The sequence below is a fragment of the Gobio gobio genome (genome assembly GCF_949357685.1).
Source record: "Gobio gobio genome assembly, chromosome: 13".
Lineage (NCBI taxonomy): Eukaryota > Metazoa > Chordata > Actinopteri > Cypriniformes > Gobionidae > Gobio > Gobio gobio.
The window spans coordinates 15594082-15612364 of NC_137106.1; the positions used below are offsets into that span (position 1 = coordinate 15594082).

The 18283-nt window shown below is 38.7% G+C and overlaps 1 protein-coding gene across 1 annotated transcript in view; it reads left to right on the plus strand.

The window, feature by feature from the left end:
• Window positions 1-18283, plus strand: part of heatr5a (HEAT repeat containing 5a) — a 46540-nt gene that overhangs the window by 3546 nt on the left and 24711 nt on the right. The window contains exons 5-16 of the mRNA XM_079833256.1: window positions 1630-1779; window positions 3193-3364; window positions 3614-3771; window positions 4035-4284; window positions 4368-4523; window positions 9464-9714; window positions 11882-11993; window positions 12121-12273; window positions 13309-13408; window positions 13554-13663; window positions 14408-14571; window positions 14677-14840. Of these exons, the coding sequence (XP_079689382.1) occupies window positions 1630-1779; window positions 3193-3364; window positions 3614-3771; window positions 4035-4284; window positions 4368-4523; window positions 9464-9714; window positions 11882-11993; window positions 12121-12273; window positions 13309-13408; window positions 13554-13663; window positions 14408-14571; window positions 14677-14840 (1940 nt within the window). The remainder of the gene's footprint in view (window positions 1-1629; window positions 1780-3192; window positions 3365-3613; window positions 3772-4034; window positions 4285-4367; window positions 4524-9463; window positions 9715-11881; window positions 11994-12120; window positions 12274-13308; window positions 13409-13553; window positions 13664-14407; window positions 14572-14676; window positions 14841-18283) is intronic.

Below are 18283 nucleotides of genomic sequence, written 5' to 3' on the forward strand. Positions count from 1 at the left end.
AAAAAACTAAATAAAAACAACAAAATTACTTTAAATTAAAATTAAAGCAGAAAATATAAAAATTAAATTGAATTGAATTCAAAACATTCATAAAAACTATAATAGTATCTCAGTAATGCCAAAATAACACTGATATGGCAAAATCTGCATATTACAGTGTTTTTATATATATATTAGGGGTGTAACGGTACACGTATTCGTACCAAACCGTTTCGGTACAGGGCTTTCGGTTCGGTGCGCGTGTGTACCTAGCGGTTACGAATGCAATCTTTAACAGTTAACAGTCGGCTTGTTGTAAGCGCGGAACACACTTCAGTCCTAGTTCCCGCGCGTTTACATATTAAGTATTCAGTCCATTTTATAACAAAATTCAAACGATAAATGCCGTTTTGACGCTCTTTAATGTGACGACTGATCAATGTAGACATGTCAGCTCAAGCGGCCGCGGCGCGCGCATGTGCGTGTGAACGCGATCATCTGTGAACGCGATCATCTCTTCCTACAGAATAAACATGAATTAATATCTTAGGGTATGTTGAGGATACATTAACACTGAAACGTATCATATGTGGTGTAATCGCTCAATCAGTGTTTCAACCGCGGAAAGACGTCAATATTAAAACAGCTTGTAAACAATGTCATGTTGCGTCACATTTACCTCAGGCAGTCATTCAGTGTCCACGGCTGTTAGTTCACTGGAGAAATCAACTATTTCGCTAAATATATGCACTATATTAGCCTATATATTCATTATATTCTACTTAACCTGTTAGTGATGTCTTGATTATTTCATGTATGTTTAAATAAACCTGTCATGAAAATGACACTCACTGTTTATAAATGATTATATTTCAACAACGAATTGGAGAAAAAACATAATTTTATAAATTAGATTTAGAAATGAATGCAAAAACAGCCATATGTGAAGCTTATGAGTGTTGATTATTATACCTAAAAATAAATAGCAACTGAATTTAGGCTAATAGTTTTGGCTCTGTTGTCAACCTTTAATATCAATGTGCAAGTAAGGGCTCCCTATATAGTTTACACAGCAATATCTTCAATAAACTTTTAGTTATAATTTAATTAATTTAAGGACAGACACTTTTTTTTCAGTAAACCACTGTTTAATAAAAATAAATAAAAAGCAATTTTGTAAAACTGCTGTACCGAACCCGTACCGAACCGTGACTTCAAAACCGAGGTACATACCGAACCGTCAGTTTTGTGTACCGTTACACCTCTAATATATATACTTGTATATATAGTATATACTTTTCCTCCCCCTTCCAACAACATCGCTTCAGTGTCATACAGAAATCATTCTAATATACTGATTTGATGCTCAAGAAACATTTCTAATTATTTTCAATGTTAAAAAAAGTTGTTTTTAATATTTTAGTGGAAACTGATACTTTTTTCAGTATACTTTGATTAATAGAAAGTTTAAAAGAACAGCATTTATTTAAAAGACAATTATTTGTAACAAATTTGTAACATCAGAGACCTAGATGTGGGCGCTTTTGATTTGGGCCTGTAAGAAACCACCTACAAATCTGGTGTTTTATATAGAAAAATGTGATGGAGATATTATTTATGATATTGTGTTTTGTGTGTTAATGTGTCCAGTCTCAGGGCCGCTGTGAGATCATGTTGTCTATTGAGAGGATTCTGAAGGGTTTAGGTGTGAGCGCCGTATCGTGTCACAGAGACATCTATAAAGCTGCCCGCACATGTCTCACTGATCGCTCCATGGCTGTGCGCTGTGCTGCCGCAAAGGTACTGAACACTCAACCACATGCCTCAGTTACTAATCATGTCTGTTTGACTAACACATATTACTTATTGACAGTAAACGAGTCACAGTTAACTGAAGGAAAAATTCATTTTGTTCTTTTTTATTATTAAGATGATTATATCAACCCTAATTGAGTTCATAATATTATTATTACCCCTTAGTATATATAAAATATTTTAAAATATGAGTCCTATATGTTATTGTAGTAATTCCAAATTCCATTTCATAAAAAATATGATAATAGTAATAGAATTTGTTCAGTTATTCCAAACAAAGGCTAATTTGAAAGTTTTCATTTCAGTTTTTGTCCTAGTCTGCTCAAAATCACTATCAAGTTATGAAGTGCATTATTATTATCAGGGCTTAACATTAACTTTTTTGCTCACCAGTGGTTTTCTAAAGTTACTAGCCACTCAGCATTTTCACTGGCCACGATTTTGACATCGATATCATGGGGAAAATCTGGCATATATACACTACCAGTCAAAAGTTTGGAATCATTCAGATTTTTTAATGGCTTTGAAAGAAGTCTCTTCTGCTCACCAAGGCTGCATTTATTTGAAGAAAAATACAGCAAAAACAGTATTATTTTGAAGTATTTTTTACAATTTAAAATAACTTTTTTTCTATTTGAATATATTTTAAAATGCAATTTGTGATTCAAAGCTGAATTTTCACCATCATTACTCCAGTCTTCTGTGTCACATGACACTTCAGAAATCATTCTAATATGCTGATTTGCTGCTCAAGAAACATTTATTATTAATATCAATGTTGAAAACAGTTGTGTACAATTATTTTCAGGATTATTTAATGAATAGAAAGTTAAAATAAACAGCATTTATCTGAAATATAAAGCTTTTGTATAAATGTCTCTATTGTCACTTGATCAATTTAATGCATCCTTGCTGAATACATTTATTAATTTCTTTAAGTTCGTCTTTCCCAATTTTTTTTTTACATAATTCTTACCGACCCAAATTCATTGTAAGGGTTCATTGACCCGCTGTGTATGTAGGTAGAAATGGCTCATTCTAAGTTAATACAGACGCAACGGTTCATTATGTAAGGTCTTTACACCACTGAAAACATATGTATTATGTATATTAAATAGCATTTCTGTCAATAGATACTCATAAGTACTACACACTGCACCTTTAAATATTGCTTGTACTGTAAATGGTGTTTGTATGGTTAGAAAAAATGATCATAAAGGTTAAAAAAAAATCGAATCAATTCCACTGGACTAACATTGCCCAGTAATAGAGTTAATTTCTATAATAATAACTTAAAATGTTTTTGGGAGTTTTAATTTGGGTTTCAGTTTTTGTTCCATTCTGCCCAGAATTGCTACCAAGTTGTGATGTGAATGATTTATTTATTTATTTTGGTAGTGTCTTCTGGAGCTGCAGCGAGAGGCTGTCTTCCTGTGGTCCACAGAGCTGGAGAATGTGGCCACTCTTTGTTTCAGAGCCTTCGAGGGCTCAAACTACGATGTCCGAGTCGGCATTTCAAAACTGCTTGGCACTTTATTAGCGTCTGCACTGGAGCCCAGACAGATCATAGGTGGGTGGATTTTATTCAGTAATGTCAGTAGGACTCTGAGCTGAGCATCTGCCTGTGGAGATTGTGAAAATCATGACCTTCCCTCTTCTCCTCTGTCTCACACATACTGCTTAACTTTTCACTAAATGTAACACAAATTTTTCCTCTCCCACTCCATTCCATCTGTTATATCATTTATCCCCCAACACTCTCTCTCACACTTCTCTTCTGTTCATTATTCCTCCTCTGTTCCCGTGGCTCTGCTCTCAGCTCCGAGGCCAGGCTCCAAGCGCAACTCCCTGGAGGAGGTGATGGAGCTGCTGAGTTCTGGTTTCCTGCGGGGTGGAGCCGGCTTCCTGCGGGCCAGTGGAGACATGTTGAAAGGGACCAGCTCAGTCAGCAGAGACGTGCGCGTAGGCATCACACAGGTCGCTCACCCTCCTACAATCCTTCCCTTGTGATCGGAATGTTTGTGTTTTGAGTCTGACTGGCTTTATGTCTAGGGTACAAAAAGAACAAATGAAGGTTATATAACATCAGAAAAACAGAAATGTTTATTTATGTCAATTATCTGTAATGCAGAAGTTCATCAAATATTCAAATACAGTTTTTTTTTATTGATTTATTTTATTATTATCCATTTTAGTTTATTAATTTAACAGGAATACTGCCTGTTCTCTCTCTTAAACAGACATGTGTGGTGTTTGTGTCCATTCTGGGTGGTGCATGGCTGGAGACACACTTCTCCTGTCTTCTTTCTCTTCTCATGGAGTGGGTATCTCACACAAAGGTGACACAATACCCAGCGGATGCTGTCTTCTGCCGACGCTGTATCTCCTTCATACTGCGGGCCACTCTTGGCACTTTGCTGGGGGAGAAGGCCCAAATCGCAGCTGCCAAGGAGATCTGTCAAATGATCAGCAAACAGAAGAGGGTTGTGGGTAAGAGACTAGGCCAAGGGGCATATATTTAGGTCACATTGGATTGGATGTTGAGTTGTAATGTCTTAAATGTACCCATTCAGATGCAGCTCTTCATGAGGGGAACATGGAGACACGTGTGAGCCCTGCAGATGTTACAGCTAGTCAGCATATCCTGGTGTGCACCCTCCTGGAGTTGGGCAGTCTGTTACAGGACCTGAGCTCCACTGCCGCCCCACTGTTGCAGGACACCAGCATAGGTTTGTCACGCATAATTGACCAACAAACTCTGGGCACCCTATCAAAACTTTTCTATGGAGAAAGTGATAAAAATGCTCAAAATATTTCAATTTTATAATGAAAAAAAAAAGCTCCACATAATATTTTTTATATACACTACTGTTGAAAAGTTTTGGGTGGATAAGAGTTTTTTTTTTAAAGAGCACCAATCATGGAATTTTGAAATGTACCTTTCATGTAGTGTGTAACATAGATCTAAGTGAACAAAAACATCCTGCAAAGTTTGAAATATGACAGTGCACCGTATATATAGTTATTTTCTTTCAAAAGTAAGAGTCGACTCTGAGTCATTTTTAAGAATCGTTAGAAGACCGAAGCTTTTTCTGACTAGATGACGTCCACTTGTCAGGTTATTTGAATACGATACGCCCACTTATTGCGCTCCAAGACGCCAGTGAAAACTAGAAAACATCATGGCCACGAGACGCGGTGTTCTGAAGTGCGACTCAAAAGCAAACTTTTTTCATCTGTCCAAGGATGAGCATTTGAAGACTAAGTGGCTTGAAGACAAACCATACATCGTCGCGATTGTGTGTTTATTACTCTTCAAATGTCTCTACTTGCATGTTTCGCGATCTCAGGAAGCTTTTATTATGGACTTCTATTATGGCACATGGTATCTTCTTCGTCTGTCTGTACATGGACTACATGTGCACAGAGCGCCCTCCGGCTGCCAGTATGAATTGAAAACAACACATAAGAGACTCAATCGCTCATGATTAGGCTATCTGCGCATTTTGAGGAAGTATTGAATAAAAAATACTCCTCTGTTTAGAAATTTGACACAGACATATGAGAATCTATCAATATGTCTCCTCATCTGCACACTTTTGAACTAAAAGCCCTGAGGGATGTTGATTTGTCGCGAGTCTTCGTGAGGAGAATAGAGGAGTTTTTTTATGAATGAGATCAGCTGAGGCTCATATTACAATCAAACGGTACCGACGCGGTTTTCATATTCATAACTCCTGACACATATTAACAAATTAATGTCACTATAAGACTTTGATGGGCGTTCCGTTTCCGAAAATATCTGCACAGACTATACCAATCACAACTGACTGGGTCATCGGACCAATCAACGCAGATTAGCGTCCCATAAAGGCGGGGTTTTGAAAAGTGAATCACTAAAGGAATCATTTGAGAATCGCTGTCAAAACAGGTAAAAATAAATGCATATTATAAGAAAACTAAAGTCTTTTTTGTCATTGCATGCATGCAAAACTGTTGTTGGGGACTTCTAAAACAATATTTGGAACATTTTAAATGCCATAATAGGTGCTCTTTAAAAGATCATATTCAGCAAGGATGCATAAAATTGATCAAACTGTAAAGATACACCGATCAGGCATACCATTATGACCTAATATTGTGTTCGTCCCCCTTTTACTGCAAAAACAGCCCTGATCCATTAAGGCATGGACTCCACTAGACCCCTGTAGGTGTGCTGTGGTATCTGGCACCAAGATGTTAGCAGCAGATCCTTTAAGTCCTGTAAGTTGCGAGGTGGGGTCTCCATGGATCGGACTTGTTTGTTCAGTACATCCCACAGATGCTTTCCCAGAAATCTTGGATTGAGATCTGGGGAATTTGGAGGAATTTGGAGTCAACACCTCAAACTCATTGTTGTGCTTCTCAAACCATTCCTGAACCATTTTTGCTTTGTGTCAGGCGTATTATCCTGATGAAAGAGGCCACAGCCAACAGGGAATACAGTTTCCATGAAAGGGTGTACATGGTATGCAACAATGCTTAGATAGGTGGTACGTGTCAAAGTAACATCCACATGAATGGCAGGACCCAAGGTTTCCCAGCAGAACATTGCCCAAAGCAACACACTGCCTCTGCCGGCTTTCCTTCTTCCTGATGCCATGTGTTTCCCAGGTAAGCGACGCACACGCACCCGGCCATCCACGTGATTGGAAAAAAAAACGAGATACATCAGACCGGGCCACCTTCTTCCTTTGCTCCGTGGTACAGTTCTGATGCTCACATGCCCACTGTTGATGCTTTTGGAGGTGGACAGGGGTCAGCATAGGCACCCTGACTGGCCTGCGGCTATGCTACCCAATACGCAACAAACTGCGATGCACTGTGTATTCTGACACCTTTCTATCAGAACCAGCATTGACTTCTTGATCAGTTTGAGCTTCAGTAGCTTATCTGTTTGATCTGTGTGGACCACACAGGCCAGCCTTCGCTCTCCACGTGCATCAATGAACCTTGGCCACCCATGACCCTGTCGCTGGTTCACCACTGTTCCTTCCCTGGACCACTTTTACTGACCACTGCACTGCAGACCGGGAACACCCCACAGGAGCTGCAGTTTTGGAGGTCTCTGACCTAGTCGTCCTTGTCAAACTCGCTCAAATCCTTACGCTTGCCCATTTTTCCTGCTTCTAACACATCAACTTTGAGGACAAAAGGTTTGCTTGCTGCCTAATAAATCCCACCAACTAACAGGTGCCGTGACCAAGAGATAATTAGTGTTATTCACTTTACCTGTCAGTGGTCATAATGTTATGCATGATCGGTGTATTGTTATAATATTAAAAAAAATATATTTCAAATACATGCTGTTTTTTTTTACCTTCTATTCATCAAAGAATCCTGAAAAATATTAAATAAACTAAATATTAATCAGCACAACTGTTTCCAACAGTGAAAATAATAAATGTCAAATCAGCGTGTTAGAATTATTTGTGAAGAACCATGTGACACAGAAGACTGGCTGCTGAGCTTTGCCATTATAGAAATAAATGACATTTTAGTGATAATGATATTTAGTGTTTTTGATTAAAATAAATTCAGCCGTGGTGAGCATAAGATAATGTTTTATTTAATTTCCCATTTATATTCTGTTCAAGCCTATGAGTTTAAAGTATTGGATGTGAATGGACAGGATGTTTTGTCTTTTATACTGGTAGAAAAACTGGCCAGTATACAGTATTTATATTCCTTATATTAAGGAAGAAAAAAGGAAAATCAATTGTAGGGGACATGATATTGCCCAGAAATTAAGTTAATGACCCCTTTAACTTAATTTCTGGGCAATATCATGTCCCCTAGAATTTTTCTTTTTTCGTTTTTTGGTCAACTTATGACGTTCGTGTGGTTTTTACATTCAAAAACATCATAATGATTAAGTAATAGGCTAATTTCTATCCTGCTTTTGAGCCTAGCTCCTGGAACGCTCTGTTTGTATGGGCGTGCCGCATTGAATAATTGGAAGTAAATGCCCACTGCTATGATTGGATAACAGTTTAGCATATTATAATGAGCTTCAGCTCCCCCTTGGCCCCTTCATTACACGTGGGGGATTGTTTTGAAAACGTGTGGAAAAAACGACAACCGGAATGATTCGCCCACAGGGCTCACAACATTTCTTTATCAAACAAACACACAAACAAACAAATGAGTTATCTTTCATCCACCCACAATTAATTGGAATGTTATTTTTATTACTTGGCCCGCTCGATCGGTGGATATAACCGCGTATCGCAACACACACACACACACACACACACACAAAGCCAAGTACGTACATCAGCAAAACTTCACTGCAGACAAATCAGCATGTTCAAAACCTCCGCGATTGTATTTTTCCTTCAAATATCAAGTCAAGTCATCAAGAAAGGAATGTTATTTCACTATTTAAGAATAGCCCATCGGGCAGGCCAGTGATACATTTTGGTAGCCCGACTGGAAAACACATTAGCCCCGGGTCATTGGGATTTCCGAGCCCTGGCTCATACATGTTCAAGTCTGATCCCGAATCGCAGGACTCCAGCCTGTGACAGCGTGGTAAGTTATCGTTAATTATGTTTAGTTAGACACGTACACATAATCAGTAGATATCAAACGATCTGTGACAATGCAATACTATCACATATAAAAAAACATTTTTACTCACATAAGTGTGTTGCTTCATTCCGGTCGGATCCGGAAGGCACAGCATAGTTTTTTTTAATCTCATTCGGTCTGCAAATCCAGTCTCTTGTTTACAAAAAAATCTGCAGTGAAATGAAGCAAACAAACGCACAATTTCTTACCCACGTGAGCTGGAACTTCATTAAAAATAAAGTTCAACCGCATTCCTATTATTGGAATCCAAAGGGAGCTGATGCAGAGACTGTGTTCTTCCACAACCAGGCACAGCGCAATATTTTGTACTCTTCAACGGCATGTTTATTGCTTGGAAGTTTGATTCGTTTTATCTCCACGTAGGCCTGTTATATATGTTACATGTCATGCGCGAATCAGTGGGCGGAGCTACAGAATTAGGCGTTCTTCTTCGGTTGATGCGGCGTTTCACTGCTCTCTGACGTCACAGGGAAGCAAATTCGCAGATTGATCGTTTGATGAGCAAGCTGTCAATAAAAGCTTTTCTTTGACTAACAAGGAAGTTTTCCGCTCTGAAACTTACAGGATATTCTTATATTACGATGGCCTTTTATATATCAAAAGCTCAAGGGAAAGTTGATGTCTCAATTCATGACCCCTTTAATATCGTATATTATATTTTTTTGTAAATTTAGCAGGTATGGACAACATCCTGCTCCTTATATTGTGATGCTTTGTGATGGTCATATACTGGAGTTTTGGTTTGAGTCACTGTACAAAGGATCAAAACTGTCTGACAGTAATATATGTTTCGAGATTGTGTGTGTATAGCTGTATTTCTGGACTGTGTGAATGTGTTTGCTCTTTAATGGTTATGACATTAGTATGGCCAGGGTGAGGAGTGAGCAGAAAAAGTGCCTACAGCAGAAGATTTAACACATCCATCCTGCTTTAGAGACACTAGCTTTATATAACAATTCCTGAAAGAGGTCAGCTTGGCTTGTACTTTTTTAAAACTGTGAGTTCAATAGTTTCTTTGTTGTTTTTTTTCTGACAGGAATGTTGGACACCATGATCTCTGTTCTTCTTCACCCCAGCGCATCTGCTCGTCTGGCGGCCGCCTGGTGCCTGCGGTGTGTTGCCGTAGGGATGCCTGCTCAGTTGGCGGTGTTGCTAGACCGCTGTGCAGAGAGGCTGAATGCCCTGAAGTCATGCCCTGAGGCCGTGGCAGGGTACAGTGCTGCCATCGCAGCTCTGCTGGGAGCGGTACAGCTTTGTCCACTAGGAATATCACACTCTAAGGGCAAGGTATGAATGAGCTTTGTGTCTTATGCCTCCTTTAGAAAGCACACAGGGAGATTGTTCATGATTTTTTTTTAAATGTTTTTTTGTTCTGTTTGTGCTATATCACAAGATTTGCTTAAGGGTTGTTCATACTCACAACGTTTCAGATCACTGTAGTCACTGAGTCTCTGCTGTTGCTTACACGAGCAGTTTTCAGTCAGGTGCTGATCACTGTCTACACTCCCTTTGGTAGTTTCCACACTGCATCACTGCTTATTTTAATGAAGCTGAGCTCATGAAGTTGCTGTCTGAACATTAGGAAATTAAGAACTTAAGGTCGCTGCAAAATTGCTTCCTTTAGGCAGCTCTGGGAAATTGCATCCCACAAAAAGTTAAACCTTAAAGGGTTAGTAAAAATGAAAATTCTGTCGTTAATTACTCACCTTCATGTTGTTCCAAACCTGTAAGACCTTTGTTCATCTTCGGAACACAAATGAAGATATTTTTGATTAAATTGGAGAGCTTTCTGACCCTCCATAGACAGCAATTCAATTACCACTTTCAATGCCCAGAAACGGGGACGTAGCCAGCGGGCAGGCCTGTTGGGCATAGTCCCGCCCACTATGATGAATCACTCACTCGCCAAACTCACTCTGCTTCCTTTTCCCATCACATATCAGATCGGAAAGACATTTATTTTCAATGAAAATGAAGGAAATATTTGAAAAGTGGAAATAAAGTGTCTAACGTGTGTTGTAACCGCTGCTCAGGATTTGTATATGGACAGGTTGTAGCTACATAGACTGTGTCAGGATTCTGGAGAGCAGTTTTGAAGCGTAAAGTAAGGACGAGCTGGCCGTTACCATCTTGCCATCTATCGCGAGTCACTCCCGGATAACAGAAAATGGGCAAAGAGGTGGGACGTGGGTGGAGCTGAGGTGACGTGATGACTAACAGACAGCAGATAAATGGCTATCCACCTGTCACTCACTCTTAATTATGCAGAACTTTAAGGCTTTATATAATGTAAATTAATGAGTTATAAAAAAATTCACTCCCCTCAAAGTTGTCATGAAGGGCAAAATTAGCCGTATAGACCAAAACCACAATTTCTACCATGCTGTAAACATGTTTTTTTTTTTCATTTTATCATGGGGCTCAATGAGATTCTGCTCCCTTCTGGAGCCTGTCCCGCCAGTCGATGAATTGCAGTTTAAGTCACTTCCGTATTGGCTACAAGAGAAACTGCGGGAGGTTTCCGCTTGGCTGACACTGGGCACGTTCATGATGGAGACGTGGTAGTTTTACAAGGTGTGTCTTGTACTGTGTTCTATGGTTTATTTTTGAATAGGATCTAAGAAAATAAGATTGAAATGAACTGAATATTGAGTCCATCCGTTAGTATACCTGAAGGCATAGCACCACTTTTTGAAACATCTCGCGGCACGGATCGGATGTACCTAAAAGAAAGCCATTGACTACCATTGTATTTTTTTCCCTACTATGGTAGTCAATGGCTGATAGGATCTGCTTGGTTACAAACATTCTTTCAAATATCTTCCTTTGTGTTCAGCAGAACAAAGAAATGTATACAGGTTTGGAACAACTTGAGGGTGTGTAAATGATGACAGAAATTTCATTTTTGGATGAACTATCCCATTAAGGTTGTACCACTGGAGTCGCATGGACTAATTTAACGATGTCTTTACTACGGTTCTGGGCCTTGAAAGTGGTAATTGAATTGCTGTCTATGGAGGGATCAGAGCTCTCAGATTTCATCCAAAAAATATCTTCATTTGTGTTCCGAAGATGAACGAAGGTCTTATGGGTTTGGAACGACATGAGGGCGAGTAATTAATGACAGAATTTTCATTTTTGGGTGAACTAACCCTTTAAAGGGATAATTTGGCCAGAAATGTACTCACCCTCATGCTGCTCCAATATCATCTTTTGTTTTCTACAAAAGAAAGAAAGTCATACAGGTTGTAACTGAAATGAGGCTGAGTAAATAAAGACCCCTTTAAGAAAAAGAGCTTGAAATTTACAAGAAAAAATAGGGATGCTTGTGAAGAATTGTTTTCCCTTTAAAGATCCATGGCTTTATGTGTACATGTATTTTTCAAATTCCCTGTACATGTTATTAGTAGAATTTCTGAATATTGACTCACTGATTCTGATGGAATGGTTGAAGGTGGTGATGACCTTGGCAGAAGATCTGCTGCGCTCTGCAGCTCAGAACAGCAGAATCTCCATCCAACGCACTCAAGGAGGCTGGCTGCTGCTCAGTGCCCTCTCGACACTGGGTATCAATCAATATACTGCTTTGTTATCTTCAAAATGCCCACATTGATAAGATGTGCCTATATTGTAACACCTGGTGTGATTGAGTTTTTAAAATCCTTTTTGTTCTTTGTGATATTTTCCTTCAAGGTCCCACTGTAATGGAGCATCACTTGCCTCGATTGCTGTTGCTATGGAAAAGTGCCTTCCCGCTGTCTTCCAAGGACGTGGAGAACGAACTGCGGCGTGGAGACTCCTTCACCTGGCAGGTGACCTTGGAGGGACGTGCAGGAGTACTATGCGGTGAGGGTCTTTTATGAATCTCACAGGCTTGTCACTTATGTCTCTCCTTTTCTCTCAGTGGAAAAAGCTATTTTTCTCATGCATCAACCCATCAGCTAATCGGTTCCCTTAAAAGATTAGTTCACTTTTAAATAAACTTTTGCTGATAATTTACTCACCCCCATGTCATCCAAGATGTCCATGTCTTTCTTTCTGCAGTCAAAAAGAAATTAAGGTTTTTGATGAATATATTCCAGGATTTTTCTCCATATAATGGACTTCAATGGGCTCCAAACGGTTCAAGGTCCAAATGACAGTTTCAGTGCAGCTTCATAGGGCTTTAAACGATACCAAATGATACCAGATGATGAATAAGGGTCTTATCTAGCGAAACGATCAGTTTCTGCGAGAAACCGAGCAGTATTTATGCTATTATTTTACCTCTTATCAGACGAACGTGATAATCTCTGAGCTCCACCATAACTAACAAAATACGAACGTGGTCATAGATATATCGATCGTAGATGCCTCATTCTACTGATCCATGCAGGTGCTAATGAGGCATCTACCTATACATCTATGACCATTTTCGTATTATGACCTCACTTAGCGGAAGTTTTGGAGATTATCACGTTCGTCTGATAAGACTTAAAATAATAGCATAAATACTGCTCGGTTTCTCGCAGAAACTGATCATTTCGCTAGTTAAGACCCTTATTCATCGTCTGGTATCGTTTGGTATCGTTTAAAGCCCTTTGAAGCTGCACTGAAACTGTCATTTGGACCGTGAACCGTTTGGAGCCCATTGAAGTCCATTATATGGAGAAAAATCCTGGAATGTTTTCATCAAAAACCTTAATTTCTTTTTGACTGCAGAAAGAAAGACATGGACATCTTGGATGACATGGGGGTGAGTAAATTATCAGCAAAAGTTTATTTAAAAGTGAACTAATCCTTTAACATCACAGTAAAAAAAAACCGTTATAAATAAACTGCAGATATAAATAAACATTTGTCAGGAAATTTGGTCTTCAAAGCTTGTCATCTCTCCTGTAGCAATAAAGAGTCTGGTGGTGCACTGCAAAGACCTTCTCACCGATGATGTTATCAGTCGTTTGCTTCCTCTCTTGTCCTGTGCGGTGGCCCTTCTCACTCAGTGAGTGTATCTTGGTTGCTTAAAATGAAAACCGCACCATGAAGTTATAAATATAAAGTTATAAAGATGATTGCTGAATGCAAATGTAATGTTGACAGGATGTTGAAAGACCAATAACATTTTAGCCCATATCACCTCTTTTTAGGCTGCCTTCTATCATTAAATCCTATGGAAACCAGATCAAAAATGCAGCCACTGTCTTTAGATTGAGAGTGTATGAGATCCTCACATTGCTGCAACCTAAAAAATATGAAGGTAAGCACAATCTTCATCATGTGCTGATGTTTTATACACTATATTTTTTTTTCTGGAATACTTGATTCTGATTCGTCAAGTTATTGCCCCATTTCTCTCATAACACTCTGTAGTCTCCTCCTCACAAAATAAAATAGTTTAAACTCAACCAAATAAAACAAAAATGGACATTTGATTTAAGTATGATAATCTGCAATAATCTGGTAAAAAAAAAAAAAAAAAGAAGGAAGTTAGATATTTTTGCTAAAACATGTTTCTTTTTTCCCCTCAATAACTGTTGTTTTTATTCAAAAACATACAGAATTAGAGTATAGAGTGATGGATAAGCCCGGATCACCCTGATGGGTTTTGTTTTTGAGAATGGCCAGCTAACTGTTTCTCTGTTCCTTACTTTTTGAGTGTTCATTACCTTAGTATTCAATCTAAGAGAGCTGTCTAGGATTACATTTTTTTTTATTTTTCCCCTCAATAACTGTTGTTTTTATTCAAAAACATACAGAATTAGAGTATAGAGTGATGGATAAGCCCGGATCACCCTGATGGGTTTTGTTTTTGAGAATGGCCAGCTAACTGTTTCTCTGTTCCTTACTTTTTGAGTGTTCATTACCTTAGTATTCAATCTAAGAGAGCTGTCTAGGATTACATTTTTTTTTATATATCCTAAAATTGCATATGGAAATTAGACGATTTGATTGCTCAAATATGTATTTATTTGTTTATTATGGTTTGATTGTGTTGGCTCAGAGAGTTTTGGCATAGTGCTGAAGCAGCTGCTGAATGATCTGACCGGGCCAGAAATCACAGCATGTGCCGAGCTGAACCTGCTGCCCTCCCTGTGCTACAGCCAAGACCTGGCAGTGCTGGGCCCTGGACTGCAGGATGTGGATCAGCACTACATAGAGGAACAGGTCAGGCCACAGTCTAATCATCTAGAAAATAGCCTTGTTAATGTGCAGTCAATGTAAGTAATTGATTCCCGAGTACGGCGCATTGTATTGTCTGTCTGTTTAAAGCTCCATGGAGGTGGTTCAGGAGGTGGGACATTAGAATATGACCCATTTACCATCTTTGAGAAAGCCCAGGAGGTTCCTACCCCCCTCCCTCCAGCCTCCGCTCTAAAGGCAGCAGCTGTCCAGCTGTTTGGAGTGATTTTCCCTCACCTGGGCATCCAGCAGAGGTACGTTCACCATCACCACAGAGGCTGCTTAAGTGACAGGGTCATTTATTTAACATTCGTAAAATGATTCCTCATAACATTTGAAAGCCACAATGTACAGAACATCACACAAAGATATAAAAGAAAATGTAGAAAACATTTTGATCAATAAACCTAAAAAATAACAGATGAATAATTGCAGAAAGGCCACACTGCCAACAGGATTTGCATTTCACATGTTGGCAAATCTAATTAAATCGGCTAAATTGCCTGTGTGAGCACGCTCTAAGTACAGCGCAACATCGATCCACTGAAAAACAATCCAAAATAAATTAACAGAATTAGGGATACACCATTAGGATTGTTTGAGGCCGATATGATATCGAATTTAACAAACAATTATTGGCCGATACCGATATTTGTCACTTGCCCTCTTATTTGAAATTTTGTCATTAAAATAGTGTTTTGATCATGTTTTAAATCAGCAAATAAAAAAAACACTACATTAACTTATAGCCTACAAGCTAGTTTATTTCTGCATTATCAAATAATTTCTAATGAACATAGACTGGATCCTTTTAACATTCAGCAGGCCAACATAAATATATAAATACTAGTGCTGTCAAACGATTAAAATATTTAATCGCGATTAATCGCATTAATGTCATAGTTAACTCACAATTAATCACAATTAATCGCACATTTTTATTTATTCTAAATGTCCCTTGATTTCTTTTTGTCCCATTATTTTTTCTTATTTTAATGCTCTTATCAACATAGAAAAGTGGATCGGCTTGCTTTGTTCAAATGTTTGTTTTATTGAAAACAACATTGGCATACTTTAGTGTTCGATTTCACACCAACATTCTCACTTGGAGCAAATAATCGCTCACACAATGTAACACTGCCCATCAATAAAAGGGTGAAACAAATACTTTGTTGCACAAACAGCCCCTTCAACAGCCCTTTCTAAGGGATCAAAACAGGGTGATACAAAATAAAATTACAAAGTGCACATGCAAGGTAAACTAGGACTCCGCCTATAGTGCAGTTAAACCAGGGGTCGCCAACTAGCGGACTCCGGTCCGAATCCGGACCGCGAAGCCTTTTGACGTAATGAAACAGTTAACGTTGCAATGCTCAGTTACTACGTTCAGACCCAGACGCGCGGTCAAGCATGCAGTGAAGAAGAGACTGATGGTGCGTTCACACCGGACGCGAATGACGCGACATGCACGCCGCTTAATCCGCGCCGCAGAATGTCTATTTGCGTCTTTGCATTGACTTAAATCACTCGCGCAAAACGCTTCATTCGCGTCTGGTGTCAGAGCAGAAAGCAGCGCTCAAGACAAGCACTTTTAGTTGAAGACCCCTGAGTTAAACCATGGCTTAATACGTTTCTCATTTCGGCGTCTCACGCTTGCCATCCACGTCTAATCTTTTAATGGCCCAAACGAGTGCGGGCAGCCGCAGCGTGCCTGATGTTTTGTTTCCGGTCTAGCTACATCCGGAGTGGTGTTGTAGTTTTTCTAACGTTACTAGTTGTTGCAACAGCATGTGAAAAAACTACAAAGTTTGTTAGACCAAAAAGAACGTTAATCTCGCGATAAAAAAATTGACGCCGTTAAAATAGGTTTGCGTTAACGTCGTTAATAACGCGTTTAACTGACAGCACTAATAAATACATATTTAAATACAACAGAAAATATGAAATAAACAGTGCTTTTTAAGTAGGTTTAATGTTAAATAACACTGCATATTCTTCACTATAAATTAAATGGATATATTATTATTACATTAAGACGTAGCTCTTCTGTACAACATTAATCCTGTCACAATTACTTTTGTTAAACTGAACTTTTATTTCGATGGGTTGCCGTGTGCTTCAAGTTACTGTGTGTGTGTGTGTGTGTGTGTGTGTGTTTATGATATGATGATAGATTTTGTCGAATGAAATGGCAAAATGCTCATGAAGTGACTGGACATGCATTCATGTCTTCATGTTGAGTTGCAGAGGCTGAAAAACACGAGTTTCAGTGTGTGAGTGAGAGAGAAAGAGAGAGAGAGAGAGAGAGAGAGAGAGAGAGAGAGAGAGAGAGAGAGAGAGAGAGAGAGAGAGAGAGAGAGAGAGTGTGTGTGTGTGAAGTGTCAATGAGAGAGAGAGAGAGAGAGAGAAAGGCTACATTAACCCGCGGGTCTGCTCCATTCATTCACAGAGACAGAGAAACATGCAGGATTCAGGAAACAGGATTTTTGCATCTTAATATTCACAGACACTAGTATATATCATGATTTGATTTAAGTGTATTGACATGCATTTTATTTATTCATCAAAACAATTTCCGTGCCATTCCGCATTATGCAGTAAATTCTGTTTTTATGACTGGATTCTGTCTGCGTTGCCCGCATCGTGGAAATGAATCCTTATGAAAGTTTAGTCAAGAGCAGTGAGCGGTTTATTTCTTTTGTTTGTTGGTCTTTTGTTGTTTGATAAACATTAAAACACAGACAGCAGCGCAGCAGGAATATTACATTATAATCTTGGATTATGCAACAGCTCAGTGCCTTCACGCTGTTCATTAATAAACCATTTGTTATATCAGCCTTTTTCATGCTATAGCTGATATGCCGATGGTTGTAAATTGATAAAAAATCGGCCGATAAATATCGGCGCCCGATACATCGGTGCATCCCTAAACAGAATATACCTTTCTAATAAATACAAATAAAAAAATGAATATAAGTCGGAATCAAGTCACAAGTGCAGGGGAGTATATATTCAAAACACAAGCCGCAAATAGTTAAATTAGATAACCATGAGTGATCAATAAATCAAATAAAAATAAAGAAATTATTAAAATAATGAAAGTATAGCCAGAATTGTCAACTTTGTCTTTTTAACTGCAGAGATAACAATAAATGCTAAACTGGAGTGGCAGTCTTTTTAGATAAGCATGTCCACAGCATCCAAAAATCAAATTAGAACCGGCTGAAATGTTTTGAAATCACTTGTGCCTTACCTAATAGAGAAAAAAAATCCAGTCTTTTTTTCAAATTGTGTGCAAGGAAACCAGTAGTTCTAGACATTAGCCCATTTCGCACAGCAATCCTGGGAAATTACCAGAATGACTTTACTGGTAAATAAACAAATAGGCTGTTCACACAAGCAACGACATTTTGGTGTTTTACCCATAAGAGACCGTTCACACATCACCACCAGAATACCGGTGAATTCTGTGATGTCAGTCCTCTTTAAACGCACATCCCACTATGAAAATTATTTATATAGTTTGTTTTATGTTACATTCACTGGAATGTGGATATACTAATGTTAACCAGCATTACCATTTAAAGTTATTCAGATTGTTAGAAGTAACTGATACTGTTACTGATAGCAAATTGTGGGAAGTGGCTTTAATGAGATCCAAAGGCTTTTTGAAGCGCTTTCTTATGCAGCATAGCCA